The sequence below is a fragment of the Natator depressus genome, chromosome 18 (assembly GCF_965152275.1).
Source record: "Natator depressus isolate rNatDep1 chromosome 18, rNatDep2.hap1, whole genome shotgun sequence".
Lineage (NCBI taxonomy): Eukaryota > Metazoa > Chordata > Testudines > Cheloniidae > Natator > Natator depressus.
Window position 1 is genome coordinate 23,299,791 of NC_134251.1, and position 15,847 is coordinate 23,315,637.

A 15,847-nucleotide genomic window follows, 5' to 3' on the forward strand; every position below is an offset into this window, starting at 1 on the left:
CTCTCTGGAAAATAAAATCATTTCCTTTTCATGTGCTCAGTAGGAGAGACTAAGGCAAAGCACAAGGCACGCCATCCTCCCATTAGAGCTGGGAACAGAATCCAAGAATCCTGCCTTCTAAGGCTTGATTGTGTGTTGCATTGGTGTAAAATGTTACAGATCAGAATAGCATCATTTTATATTCACTTTACATGGGTGTAAACGACTGCACTTTGTGCAGGGCAGTGCAATTCAGACCCCTAATCTTCTGTTCTCTACACACACCCTTCCAGAGCTCAGAACAGAACACAGGCATCCTGATTCCCAGTCTCCTCACAGTGTCACTGCTGCTTGATGGTTTTCTGAACAGCTACCAGGGTGCTCGATTACAAGCTTGTCAGTTTCCCTGTGCTGCTTCTGAAGGCTCTTGCTGAGCAGTAGTGGGAGAGGCTAAGGAAAGGAGACTCTTTTCCCCTCTCCCAACAGCAACTAAACACTGCATCTGTGTTTCTGAAGTTGCTCAATACTTTTCAGAGAAACAGAAAACTTAGGAGAAAAGAATCCAAAAGTTGGAGTTCGGGAAGAGACAGGAAGGTGGCTTTACTCTTTCTCCCAGTGGTGGGAAGTGAAGAGGTTTCTAGATTTATCAGGCACCTAGAAAAGGGTCCAGAGACAGTACCCTAATGGGAATCCTACTAGCTGGGACACGCTGTTTCTCGCCAATACGCTGTCCTGGATTAAATGGAGGACTTTCCATCTTTCATATTAATGTCTGTTTAACTGAGTTAGTAGTCATGGGGCTGGTAGGTGTTGGGCCTGTGCAGGTGTTTGTAGCTATATATCGGTGTGCTGTTTGCCACAAAGACCTGTGTTATGAGACTGCACTGAAGATGAGCATAATTGCAAATTAACAATTCATTATTCAAAAAGTTATGCTGCTTCCCCTCCAAACTCCTCTCCTACCATCACAGTTTTGCTGCTGCCTTTCAGTCTTCATCCTCTTCAGTGAATTGATCTTTCTTCCCTGTCCCCCCATACAGTTAGCAGTTACTGCTCCAGTCCTTTGCTGCTTCGCTTGTCACCTTCTCTCCTTTCCCTTCACCTACAGACAAGAAGCAGCATAGGTTACCTGCTAAATTCACTTGCTCAACTATTGCAGAATGCATGAGGGGCTCTCGTGCGAACTGCACTTCTTCCTGTAGAACAGGCTACGAAGCTCTGAAAGATTTCTTTCCAGCTTCCCAGCTATGTACGCAGGTAACACAGAACAAAAGTACTGGATTTGTAGCAGAAGTGAGTAAATGTTAAGAATTTCATTATTCTAGAAATAATAAAATGAGACTTACACTTTAATGTCTCAGAATGAGCCAGTCAGGTTCAAAGCTGAACAGAAAAGCATGAGAGGGCACACATTAGGAATAGAGGAGAGAACAAAGAAATTGTGCCAACATGCCTTTCTATCCAAGAACAGGACTCCTAAAAGAATACATGCATGCTGCAGTCTCAAGATTACTTGCAACCGATACATCTTGCATGGTCTGCACTCTTAAGAGTCTGCTGAGAGGACTCTATAGGAGAATGTATGTTAGGTTTCTTCTTTGCGAGATGTCCCTGTGGGTGCTCCACTACAGGTGAAGGTGCGTCTCTGCGCCTTTGCTCAGAGAGTTTTGCAGCAGTGCCCGTACGGGTCGTGCACTCGCAGTGCCTGTAACGCACCACTGGCGCCTCAATAGTGTGTTCGCGACCCAGACTCCTCTGTTCCTTCTCAGCCGTCCCCAGCCTGAGACATAGCTCAGAGTCCCATTGAAAACCTTCGTTTTTTCAAATAGATAGTAGTTTAAATTAGTAAATTAGGTTAAAAGAAAAGGAGTACTTGTGGCACCTTAGAGACTAACCAATTTACTTGAGCATAAGCTTTCGTGAGCTACAGCTCACTAAGCGTATGCTCAAATAAATTGGTTAGTCTCTAAGGTGCCACAAGTACTCCTTTTCTTTTTGCGAATACAGACTAACACGGCTGTTACTCTGAAACCTGTCATTAAATTAGGTTAGTTTAGATGAGTTAAGTTTCAGTTGTTACCCTTTCGTCCTGTTTCAAAAAAAGAAAAATTATATCCTGTAGCTTAGTTAGAAGTAGCTAGGAAAATGCCTGGTTCGCCAGGTTTTAAAAGATGCACAACGTGCAGAGAGGGCAATGCCTATCTCAAATGGACATGCTCAATGTGTCCATTTGTCTGGGGGAATCTCACATTCCCCAGAAATATGCCCATTGTAATAAACTGAAAGCTAGGGCACGAAAAGATAAAGACCTGAGATTTACACTCATCCTAATGGAAAAGTCCCTCAAACCAGCCTCTGACCCTGGACCAGAGTCGTCATCTTGCCAAAGGTCACCAGTTTCCTCACCGCCTAGATCAGTGGTGGGCAATCTGTGGCCCATCAGAGTAATCTGATTGTGGGGTGCGAGACATTTTGCTGGTGTTGACCGTCCACAGGCACGGCCCCCCGCAGCTACCAGTGGCCGTGGTTCACCATTCCCGGCCACTGGGAGCTGCGGGAAGTGGCAGCCAGCATGTCCCTGCAGCCTGCCGCTTCCCGCAGCTCCCACCACTGGCCTACATCCTCTAAGGACAAATAAAATGGTGGAGAAATGGCCAGCTTCCTCACCTCACAGAGAACAGACCACTGTAAAATGGTTGCTGACCAAATTGCTCTCATCGGTGCCGGCCACTCCGTGACTCAGCACATAGGGCACTCCAGGCACCTTCGGCACCAACCACTCAGGTGCCGATGCTAATGTCTCTAAGTTGCCTGCCTCCACCACAGCACCGTCAGTAGCACCAAAGGAGATGGTACTGACAACCGCTCCTAATCCCATGCTGCAGGCTAATGTGCCTAATGCGACGGCGCCACCACCCTTTACCTCAGCACACTGCACAACCGCTCCGATCGGCACCCTGCTCCTTGGAACTGATGCTCCCAGCACCATTCCGTTTCCTGCATCATAAAGATTTGGTGGTCTCCCCAGCTCCAGAATCCCCTCTGTTAGGCACCGATGTCTCACCGGGGCCCACGGTACTGCACCAACAGCTCTCTCCGATACCATCACTGTTCTCCATTCTTCCTAGATCAGGACCCTGATTATTGCTGGACCACCACAGTCCTCATATTCTCATGATCTACCACCTTGGTATGGTCACCCATGGATGGAACCACCAGTGCCCTTCCCCGGCCACTGGCCATACTGGAGTCCCTGGGGTTCCTATAGAAGGCACCATAGCAGGTACCACAGTCCACATAGGGAAGACACCAGACTCTCTCCTACACCTTCAGAGGCTTTAGTGGTGGACGTACGGGAGGGAGCCCATGATTCAACAAGAAGAGAACATGGCTCCTGACACCTCACCAACCAATAATAATTCCTCTTCCTCACCAGACAAGGCTATTATGTCTCGACCACCAACCACTGCCTAAGACTTTACCCACTTTCAGGACCTGTTCAAAAGAGTGGCTAACGAGCTTAATATCGCTCTGGAGGAAGTGTCGGAAACGCAGCATGAGTTAACCGATATCTTACAGATATCTGTCTCCTTCAAGATAGCTTTGCCCATTAATGGGGTCATTGTGGAACTTGCCAAGATGGTGTGGCAAACTCCAGCCACAACACCCGCAACCTGCAAGAGGGCGGTCCAAAAATGTTATGTTCCCTACAAGGGATCTCGGGTCCTCTTTTCACACTCAGTACCCAACTCGCTGGTAGTGAAAGCGGCCAATCAAAGGAGCAAACAACAACACTTTAGGTCCACTCCTTCTGATAAGGAGAGTAAGATGCTGGATCTATTTGGCCACAAGGTATACTCTTTCTTCTACACTACAATTTCGGGTGGCGAATTACACAGCTTTACTTGCCAAATAAGACCACAGGAATTATAGCAAATTTATGGAATTTATCAATGACATTCCTGAGGAAAAGCGACAATTCAAATGTCTGGTCTCTGAAGCAGAGATGATTTCGCGCACAGCTCTATAGGCCACACTGGATGCTGCTGACATGGCCACCGCTACAGCTGTAGTCATGCGCTGTAGTCATGGTTCAATTCTTCGTCATTCCCACGGGAGATACAAAATACTGTCGAAGATTTCCATTTTGATGGAGAAAAACTGTTCGCAGCCAAACCAATTAAGTGCTGCACACCATGAAGGATTCACGGGCCATCCTCCGGTCCCTGGGCATCCATACACCTGCCACAAGAAGGAGACAACTGTATCAACAACCTAGATACCCGTCCTACACACAGCAATACCAAAGACCATACGATCAACAGCAAAGACAGAGACCACAACGATGATGCCCTCCACCACCAGCGGCATCTCCACCTACTTCCTCCAGTAAGCAAATTTGAAGTCTTGGTTGAAGGTCAGGAAGACCTCTCACCCGTTTCAGCACTTACACCATCCATCCAGCTTTTTGGAGACTGTTTGCTCCCATTCTATCCCAATTGGGTGGCTATTGTCACAGACAAATTGGCCCTGGAAGTCATCAGATCGGGCTATACCATTCCTTTCATGTCTTATACCCCCCTCTTCACCCTGCCCTCCCCGTCCCTCTTCAGGGACCCCTCGTTATGCAAGTGGTAGAACATTTCCTCCAACGAGGGGCAAATGGACCTATTCATGACAGCTCGCAACACAGAATGCCCCAAATTCTGCTCCTGAGCCTGTCTGGGGAAATAATCAATGGGGGACGCAGTCATGATCAGCTGGAACACAGACCTTCTATATGCATTCCCGCTGATACCATTACTACCCAGAGTAATATAGAAAATAAGGACCAACAGGGCCAAGGTCATCTTAATAGCCCCCACATGGCCGAGACAAGTGTGGTATCCGTAAATTACATAGATGTCGGCATGTATCACTATCACACTCCCTCTTCAGACTGATCATCTGACACAACGGGAGGGCCAATTCCAACATGGGGATGCTACATCTGAAGGCCTGGCTCCTCCATGGCTCTCTAATGAGGTGCTAGTTTGCTCTGAACAGACTCCATGTAACACTTATCTCCATAAGTGGAAAAGATTTACTTCATGGTGTGCTGCTAGACAAACCGTCACAACATCTACACCTCTTCTAATTGTACTTGACTACCTCTTAGAATTGAAACAGTCTGCTCTATCCCTCAGCTCAGTTAAGGTACATCTTAACTGATCTTGCGGCTATCTTTACCTTTCACCAAAAAATCGGCAACACTACAATCTTTGCTCACCCAATCACAAAACAATTCCTTAAGGGCATCCAAACCCTTTATCCGGACGTGAGACCACCTACACAACCCTGGAACTTAAACTTGGTCTTTAAACAGTCCTCATGCTTAAACCCTTCGAACCTCTAGCAAATTGCTCCCTACTACACCTCTCCATGAAGGTGGTGTTTCTAATAGCAATCATATCAGCCAGAGGAGTGGGAGAAATCAGAGCGCTTATGGCAGACCCACCATATACCATCTTTTATAAAGATAAAGTAACTTTAAGTACCCATCCCAAATTCCTTTCCAAAATACATTCCTCCTTCCACATCAGTCAACCGATACATGTACTAACCTTCTCCCCTAAACCACATGCCAACGCTTTTGAGGCTATGATGCACACCCTCGATGTTAGGAAAGCACCGTCTTTTTACTCGGACAGGACCAAGCCATTTAGAGTCTCACGGAAGCTTTTTATCTCCATAGCAGAAAGTTCTAAGGGTAACTCCATATCCACTCAAGTATCTCTAGATGGATATCCGGATGCATTTGCTTATGCTATCAATTAAAAAGCATACAACCTCCCTCCAGCAGGGATCAAGACCCACACACTACTAGATCCATATTGGTGTCAGTAGCATTCCTACACAACGTTCCCCTTATAGACATTTACAAGGCCGCCACCTCTGGGCCTCAGAACATACCTTTGCTAAACAATATGCTGTCACACAAGGCCTTCAGGCAGATACTCGACTTGGTTGAACTGTGCTATCAGTTGCTTTTCTGCCAACTCCGAAGCCCCTACCATCCTAGGCGGGCACTGCTCTTCAGTCACCTGAAGTGGAGCACCCACAGGGACATCTCCCTCGAAGAAAAGGTTACTCATCTTGTGCAGTAACTCAGGTTCTTCGAGATGAGTGTCCCTGTGGATGCTCCACTACCCACCGTCCTCCTCTCTACTTCGGAGTTAGGGGCAGACTCCAGGGTAGAGAAGGAACTGAGGAGTCTGGATCACACGTGTGCTATTGAGACGCCAACGGCGTGCGACGTAGGCACGGCGCCTGCGCAACCTGTATGGGCACTGCTGCAAAACTCTGAGCAAAGGCGCAGGGATGCACCTTCACCTGGAGTGGAGCACCCACAGGGACACTCATCTCGGAGAACCTCAGTTACTGCACAAGGTGAGTAACCTTCTCGTCGCATTCAATAATGAAAATAAAGACCCAGGTAATTTTGACGGGAGAGAGATTGGGGGACAGAGCACTGATTTCAGTGGAGCTATGGCAAGTTATACCAGCTGAGGATCTGCCCCTGGGATTTTAGTGTGGCGCTCTGTGCTACCTGTGAACGGAATGTATTTAACAATAGAATGCTCTTGCTGTTGTTGCAGTTTAAATGAATTGTAGGGCATATCGGAAACTACAGGTGCAGTACATGTGCAGGTTTCTCCAGAGGCTATATATAGTAGGATGGATGGGATTCAAATCTCTTGGTTACACACTGGTACGAAATATTTAAATGGCTTGATTATGTGACCAAAAAGCAGCCAGGAACATCAATCACTTCGCTTTTATTTGAATTGTATATGATTTCACTGTCTGTCTGTATCACAGTCTGATATATAAAACATTGATTCCTCAAATGTTTAAAAAAAAAATGCTCTGAACTTTCACTGTAAGTAGCTGAAATTAATGAGAAATTGTCTAAATTAAATATTCTATTCTGTTACAAGAATGTATGCGGAGCACAATTTAACACCTCCCACCTTTTAATGTACAGCAGATATGAGTGGATTTTTTTGGTCCATTTCCCATTCAATGGCTCACCTCTCCATCTACCACTAAGATCTACAGTGATAGTTCTTAGCCCACGTGATTTTCCAAATAAAACAAAGGAATCTTCTTATACTATAGATGTAAATGGCTTCATGTATATTGTATAAATTAAATAATATATAAGCGTCCCTGACATCTGAGATAGTAAGGAAGCAGCAGATGTTCATAGATTTTTCTTAAGACCTACCTTTAATGTGGCATGTATAAGGAACTAACCACTATGCGAACTCTAGTTTGAGGTGCACAGGGGAGACTTGGCATTTCATCTAGAATAACTGAGGAAAAAATATATTGCAAATGGATATATGTATGTAAAAATGGTCCACATATGATTGTTCCCTCTACCCCATATGTCAGTTGTCTTTGTATATACTTGCATAGTGCCTAGCTCAGTGGGGCCCAATCCTTGATTAGGACCTTTGGGATCCACTGTAATACAAATAATTAAAGAATGTGAATCAGGTAAGTACAGCCAGTGACTAATGACTTTAAATCAAGCAGTTTTTCAGTGAATAATGGGTTATGTGCGCAAGGGGACTGTAAATACCTTTTAGCACGGTGCATCAGAAATCATTCTAAGTGCACAGTTCTCATTTTCACAATAAACCACAGTTTCTGCTTCTTACTCTCGCAATCTGTTCTAGTATTTTTCCTATATATTTGGAAAATGTAAGTGATGAGCTGCTGCTAGGCGTATCACCTGCCGCTCTGCTGAAGCATAAGAGACTTATTCTTTATTGCTGTAAATGTGCATGTATCAACATGCACACAAACCCTGTATGTGCATGTACACACCATACAGTACACTAACACTCACACACACTGACATGCACAAACTGACACACCCCACACATACTGAATGTATATGCATACACACACGTGTTTGTGTTGCACGCACAGTGACAACACGCAGACAGATTTTTAGTAGGGCTGTCAATCACAGTTAACTCTCGTGATTAACTCAAAAAAATTAACTGCGATGAAAAAAAGGTATCGCAATTAATCGCACTGTTAAACAATAGAATACCAATTGAAATTTAGTAAATATTTTTGGATGTTTTTCTACATTTTCAACTATTTTGATGTCTGTTACAACACAGAATACAAAGTGTACCATTCTCACTTTATATTTTTTATTACAAATATTTGCACTGTAAAAACGATTAAAAAATAGTTTTTAATTCACCTCATACAAGTACTGTAGTGCAATCTCTATCGTGAAAGTGTAATTTACAAATGTAGATTTTTTTTTGTTTTGTTTTTGAGTGCAGTTATGTAAAACTCTAGAGCCTACAAGTCCATTACTACTTGTTCAGCCAATCGCTAAGACAAACAAGTTTGTTTACCTTTATGGGAGATACTGCTGCCTGCTTCTTATTTACGTCACCTGAAAGTGAGAACAGGTATTCACATGGCACTGTTGTAGCTGGCATCACAAGATATTTACGTGCCAGATATGCTAAACATTCGCATGCCCCTTCATGCTTCAGCCACCATTCCGGAGGACATGCTTCCATGCTGCTGATGTTCGTTAAAAAAATACTGCATTAATTAAATTTGTGACTGAACTCGTTGGGGGAGAATTGTATGTCCCCTGCTCTGTTTTACCCGCATTCTGCCATCTATTTCATGTTATAACAGTCTCAGGTGATGACCCAGCACATGTTGTTTGATTTACGAACACTGTCACTGCAGATTTGACAAAATGCAAAAAAGGTACCAATGTGAGATTTCTAAAAATAGCTATAGCTCGAACCTCAACCTAAGGTTTAAGAATCTGAAGTGCCGTCCAAAAGCTGAGATGGACGAGGTGTGGAGCATGCTTTCAGAAGTCCTAAAAGAGCAACACTCTGATGCAGAAATTACAGAACCCAAACCACCAAAAAAAAAATTAACCTTCTGCTGGTGGCATCTGACTCAGATGATGAAAATGAGTATGCATCGGTCCACTCTGCTTTGGACTGTTATCAAGCGGAATCTGTCATTAGCATGGATGCATATCCTCTGGAATGGTACATGAAGGGACATATGAATCTTTAGCATATCTGGCACATAAATATCTTGCAATGCCAGTTACAGTGCCATGCAAATGCCTGTCTCACTTTCAGGTGACATTGTAAACAAGAAGCAGGCACCATTATCTCCTGCAAATGTAACCAAGCTTTGTTTGTCTGAGTGATTGGCATAAGTAGGACTGAGTGGACTTGTAGGCTCTAAACTGTTACACTGTTTTATTTTTGAATGCAGTTATTTTTTTGTACATAAATTAACATTCGTAAATTCAACTTTCATGATAAAGAAATTGCACCACAGTACTTGTATTAGGTGAATTGAAATACTTTGGTTTTTTTTACAGTGCAAATATTTATTAAAAATAGAAAGTGAGCACTGTACACTTTGTATTCTGAGTTGTAATTGAAATCAATATATTTGAAAATGTAGAAAACAGCCCAAAATATTTAAATAAATGGTATTATATTATTGTTTAACAGTTCGATTAATTGTGATTAATTTTTTAATCGCTTGACAGCCCTAATTTTTAGTTTATATTATGAGGTTTCATTATTTGAAGGGGGGAAAAAAAGCGAAGGGGAGAAGGTGTTCTCCCAAAGAATTACCTGGATTAAATATAACAGATTTCCCAGAGCAGGCTAAGATTTTTTGGGTGGGATTTAAGTAAGAAAGCTGCAGATCTCAAAGGGCCTTATTTAGTCACTATTAATTGGCTACATTACTGCAGCAGTGATAATGTGCTGTTTCAGAAGGAACTGGTAATAATAACCTACCATTAGTAGCTCCTTTCATCCCAAATTAACCTTGGAGAGATTTCAGCTATGCCGAATCTCTACTGCTCTCCCCTGAACATATAAAATGTTCACCTGTTCCTCTGTTTAAACTTCCTATTAACCTCCCACATGCAAGTTTTGTTCAGAATACAGATGCAGGCTGCAGCTACAAGACACTCACAGAGATGTGTGACGCTCCAGTGACCCTTTCTCCCATTATTCTGAGGAGCTGGTATTCATAACAATCAGGTCTTCCTGAACTGTTGTACTGGTTAAACTACTATCTGCTTACAGCAAAGGTTCTAGCCTGTTTTCTTGGGCAGAACAAGCAAAATTACCATAAGAAACAAGCAATAATATAAGGAATAAATTCATTTATGGCAGCATCCTTTTAAAAACTTCATCCCATTGGTTATATGTGGTTCTCTGCTTTTGGGAGGGTATATGTACCTGTGATGTCAATTACTCTGGTAAGTACAACTTCTTTATTTCATGCCTGAATGAACAACCCCATAAAATGTCCTCTGTTGCTCTCTGCAGGCCAGTCCTTCCCCCAGCAGTTCAAAGATACAGCCTCTCCCACCCTTGTACACCAAGGTTCTTTTAATAAAAGCAGCAAATGTATGATATGCAGCAGCCATTGCACTAAATACCCAATTTCTTATGTGTCTTGTAGTAACATTAAGAATGGGGGCAATGTTTGGGGGAGGGGGCAAAGCCCTCTCCTGAGTGATCCAATGTAAGGATAATGGGAGAAAAATGTTATGTGGGGCGTGTGTCAAGGTGGCTGTAATGAAAGTTTCCAAAATAATTTTGTTTCATTTACCTTTTGCAGGGACTGAATGTTTTTGTTGTGTTAAATTGCAGGCCCCATGCTCTGGGGTGTCATTCTTATTGGGCCTTTCTGTCTTTTTTGTTTTGCAATCCAAATGAGATATCTGGAAAAAGGCAAGAGCTCCCATTTCCTAAATTTCACACAAGTCAATTCAGCTCTCAGAGCAACAGGTAACTGACTAAAAAGCTTTCTGTGGCTCTAATTCACTCTGTCCTTTATATTACTGACCTCCAGCATTGCCAGAACTTTTTTGCTGTAAACTCACTTACTCATTGAACATTTCCCTGGCTGGGCATTATAGAGTATTTTTTATGAAACAGCTTTGCCTTATGCTTTACCCATGAAGCTATTGTCTGCTGTAACTTTTCTAAGTAGGCCTAATTCATTTGCTCACAAATTCTCATATGAAATTTGAGGGAAATAATATAATACAAACTGCTGCTGGCTTTCAGGGCTGTTGCTTACTACATTGCTTCAGCACATAACAATGCAACTTTGAATAAGTAATAAAATCCAAAGGTCATGAGAACTGTCTAGCTGGGGCACTTTTGGAGTTGTGGGATTGTTTGTGATCTTCACACATCACAGGGTCACAGCTCAAAAGCTCTGTTCACATTTAAAAGGACCAAACCTCACAGTTAACTTACTTAGAACACCATAAAAGGGGGGCAGTGATACTCCCTGTCACCCTGGCTTACTCAATCCAGGTGCCCTTCACTCACTCGTGAAGAATGACCCTGTACCTGGAGGTGGCCAGCGTGGCCTCTGGCCAAAATGTGTGATTCAGAGGTCTCCAGTGGAGCCTTTGACACTGGGTCCCTACCTCATACAGATACACAAAAAAATAAATTCACCTTCTTCCCAATTCTACGCACCATTCACAGGGGCCAATGCAACAGCATCACAGCTCTTCTTGATGAAGGCTGCATGTGGGGCAGCGCTCCAGTGCCTCAGGCTACAGAGTTCACATTTCAGCACCAGCAGGACTTCACTTGAACAGCCCTGTCAGCCACATCACAGCACTAAGAGGCACTTTCAAAAATGCCGTTAACTAATGAGAACATGCATATAGAGCTGAGACAAGTTACAGCCCCCACCTAAAACTTGGGCCTAGTGCTACTTCTGCCCATGGCTGCCCTGACTTAAGGTACTGACACCTGTGACTGCAATTTGGAGCCTGCTCACATCCAGATGAACCATCCACTCGGAGAGCAGCCATTTTTGGGGCAAAAGCTTCCTTCATTTTATAAAAATCTGGTACAATTTTTTATTTCTGGTGGGTTGCTAATGCTGGCAAAGGAAGGGAGCCTTCACAGATCTCAGCCCCCTTCCCCACCTGAAATTCAAAGTGAAAAGAGATGAAACAAGGTGCAGAGAATGTCTTGGCTAGTTGAGGTAAGGCAGCACCAGCTGTCACTGTCTTGTGAGCAGCACTGCTATTATGAATTTCTATTTACAGGGGTTATAATTTGTCCAGGAATCCATCTTGGAATCACATTTTCATATTTTGAAATTTTAGTTTGTACTTTTTTTTTTTTACACTGAGTGCTAGGAAGTGGAAGATAACTGGCCTGTTCTAGTTTATATCACTGTAAAAACATCACCAAATAAAAATGGCACTCATCAAGAAATTATTTTTGTTTAATTATGGAAGTATTAAAGGCTACTGCTGGGGACAAGAGTAACTACTTTCCAAGAGGGTTTCTGAAGCACTTGCATTGTGCACTTTTTATGTGACAAATTGGCAAGACTTCGGATTGAACGACTGGACAAAAAATAATCAGTTCAAAAACATTATCTCAGGTTCACTTGAGAGCAATTCAGAGCTATTTGGTCATTAATAAGTATTTTAAATTCTATATAAGAAAAAACATGTATATGTTTTGTCTCAAACAATTTAAAAACAGCTCAGAAAAATGCAAAAAGAAGACTTTAACTCTGATTCCGTTTCTTCATTCTTGCACTTGGCACAGGGCTGGAGAAAAAAAGATCTTTGTGCCATCTCTGTGCCACCCAACTCCCAGTCCCCACTATACAAAAGAGCAGCCTCAGAGGTGCTTCAGTTTACATTCTAGCTGCACTGAGCCAGCCAAGAACAGCCAGCGTCTCCTCCACTACACCCAGCCTCCTTCTACTGAGGAGCAACAAAGAGCACAGGCAGAGCCATTCCAGTAGCTCTGTGTCAGCCAAGGAACCCCCTTGTATTGGGATATGTCACCTGGGCCCTGCTTTTCTAAGTATGAGTTAAAGATAAAACATCATCCTTAGATTTAATCTTCTTGATTGCTGTCTGTGTCACCACAACTTTCACACTGTTTAGGCATATTCTTTGTATTAACATGCAGTACATTATAAAAATAAATGACTATCTGTATAAACATACACTCTCCTATCTTCCTTTCCCCCTCCCAACACACACGGGGCTATTGACTATGTGGGAAAATGTAACAAATTCAAAAAGTATTAACATTAGCATCATCTTTGAGTCATTTTCCAAATGCTGTGGAATACAAGGTTATGAAGCACATGCGGTCTGTGAATGTAATTGTGCACTCTGCAGCATCTTTCACTAATGAACACACCATTGTTTTGTATTTTATACCTGGGAAACTCAGGAATGGTATGTTCTTTATGTTTAAGCATCAACCAACACCCCAGTTCCAAAATTTGTACAAACCTTGTAACTAGTACAGGACTCATTTGACCAAGAAAGGTGTTGCATATTTGTGAACAGGATCTGTACTAGTGCAAATATTGAATGGTACAGTAATCAACTTGCATTAGCATGCATATTCCAGTTAAACAGGTATGCACCAGTACAGATGTTGCATGTCCTAGGTTGAAGTTGGCAGCAAAGCATGTCTTGCATTTTTCCAGCAAAACTGTGCTCTGTTAGTGTAGAACTTGCATGTTGAAGTGCTAAACATGGAGACAGCATGTATCAGTAAGAGCCACAGCTTACCAATTGTGCATGTTCTCAATGAGACCTATAGTAATAACAGGTGAATTTTATATTACAGTAAGAGGTGCAACTGAAAAATGCACAAGTTGCACTACCTGTCCTGCATCGTAGATGATATCTTGTGCATATGTGTGATTAGTCTCAACATTAAATGTGAACTAGTGCACAGCTAGGGAGAAGTAACTTTTCACTTTCCTGCTGCACAGAAAGAGAGCTTAAATTTTAACAAATAAGAATATTCTGAGTTTGTGTTTATTGGGTTAAATACCATATTATAAATTCCCTCTATTGGTTCTGAATATGTATATCCTGTAATACAAGAACAACAGGACCACCAGATAATTACCAGAACAACCACAGTGAGCTGCAAAGAGAGAATATGGAGTAACCTCCATAGGACACAGAATGGAGAATTCCTCCCAGGCAACTGGAGTGAAATCCTGGATCTGTTGAAGTCAATGGGAGTTTCGCCATTGACTTCACTGGAGCCAGGATTTCACCTTAGCTCCCTTACCGCAGAAAAGAAAAGCTAGCCTTTGACATGTCTTTCACTGCAATACTTTTACTACACTACAAAATTGAGTTATTGTTTTACAGCAGTGGGGCTCCCGGAATCTATACTGGAATGGTTTAAATCCTAGTGTCAGTCAAAACTGTTTAGTGTTTCAAAATGTGGGAGTGAGATGCCACTTTCAGCCATAGTTCATGTTGTTAGTGTAGCCAGGGCTTCAGAGTCATGCCACATGTGATGAAATACAGCAGACCCTTTTTTCATTTTTGATCAGCAATATCCACACTCTGTGTCCTCCCAAGCATGGAATTCTCAAACACTTCAGTAAAATAAAGACAATGAGTAATGTTCTAAATGCATGCATACTGACCCATGTGATCCATTCATTCATTGCTGGAACCTTTGCCCCTCAGTGTCACAAGCTTACGGGATGTCCTGAATGCTAGAGCTCTGATTTAGCTGAAAGATAGTTTAAAACACCTAGTTAAAAACATCAAATAGCTCCATACTGGCTACATTTCTACACAGGTGCACACACACAAAGTTATTCCATATACAGTCACTGGGCCAAATTCAGAGATGATGTGTAAATTTGTATTGGTTACACATCAATATGTAAGTATAAAAGAGTCTCTGGGCATAGGGGGCCAAAAGATAATGTAGTGGTGGATACCTACTTTAATTTGCACTCTATTAGTTGCTCTTTCTGCTAAGCACCTCTGTTCTTTCCCCATAGCATCTAAATTATGCAAACCTATGGCTCTGTTACATTCATTCAGATTTAGTTGGACTCCCTTATGCCCACTTACAGATGAGAAACTTGCAATACTTTATAAAGCACCTCTGAATTTGTCCCTTTGTAGTGTCTCTAAGTCAATTTGCTTACGAAATTAATATACTAACAACTGTGTATGTGCTCTGCTAAATCCTTCTACTTTGGGTCATAATCACAACCTTTTGGGGGAAAACTACCCTCAGAATTACTGAGCAAGGACATACAGACTCAGGCAGGTTTTTTTCACATAGATATGATTCTGTAGAAAGTAGCTTATTCCAATACACTGCATCTGAAATCAGGTTTAACATGCTGTTCATTCTGAACTGGAATTAATGCATTGTGATGGTTCATAGAAATGAGTCCGTGTCTAGCTAGAATGTCTAAAATTATTTTATTAAGTTGTGTATATTGTAATAAAAAATAGTTAAAATCATATGGGTTATATAGTCCTAATGAGCTACTTCAACTCCAATACAAAAAACCCTGTGCAGTTCCTTTTGTGACACTGAGTGCTTTGTTTGATCAAGACGAGTTAAATTGAGCTATACATAGTGGAGACAAAAGCAGAGGTATATAAAACTGCATTAGAAACTCATTCCCTACCTAACGATGACTGGGACCCCAAACTCTCTCCCTTGAATCTGGGTTCCTTACGAAGCAACTTGATAAAGGCTTGACAGTGCGATAGCCTAGGTCAATTCTGGATGTCTGCAGTTGTTTATTTAGCCATTTCAAGGAAGCCTCAGTGAAGTGACAAAGCAACAAAAAGCAAGAGTATGTTAACCAAGTAGTGGCCTTAATGGCTTTCTAGGCATGACACACATCATATTTAATTTGTTTAGTTTTAAATTTCCCACATTTTCACTTAACTAATGTACTACAGCTTTGTAAATAGCATCTAAATCCAGTGGTA

At 42.3% G+C, this 15,847-nt stretch overlaps 1 protein-coding gene and 1 long non-coding RNA gene across 14 annotated transcripts in view; one reads left to right on the forward strand and one right to left on the reverse strand.

Annotated features, from left to right (window-relative positions):
* The window catches only part of CAMTA1 (calmodulin binding transcription activator 1), a 918,369-nt gene that overhangs the window by 897,127 nt on the left and 5,395 nt on the right, over nt 1–15,847 (forward strand). For 7 of the 13 annotated variants that reach the window (XM_074975521.1, XM_074975522.1, XM_074975523.1 and 4 more), the window contains 2 exons: nt 10,684–10,853; nt 12,657–12,873. The exons of 5 other annotated variants lie outside the window; for them this stretch is intronic. In XM_074975521.1, coding sequence (XP_074831622.1) covers nt 10,684–10,853; nt 12,657–12,858 — 372 coding nt within the window. In that variant the 3' untranslated portion in view covers nt 12,859–12,873. Of the gene's footprint in view, nt 1–10,683; nt 10,854–12,656; nt 12,874–15,847 lie in introns of those variants that run through there. One more of the 13 variants, XM_074975524.1, reaches the window with a different exon arrangement.
* Nucleotides 839–15,638, reverse strand: LOC141974279 (uncharacterized). Its single transcript, XR_012635722.1, has 3 exons — nt 15,538–15,638; nt 14,527–14,615; nt 839–1,081 (listed from the first exon to the last, which is right to left on the reverse strand). It is a non-coding gene; the product is annotated as an uncharacterized LOC141974279 (long non-coding RNA).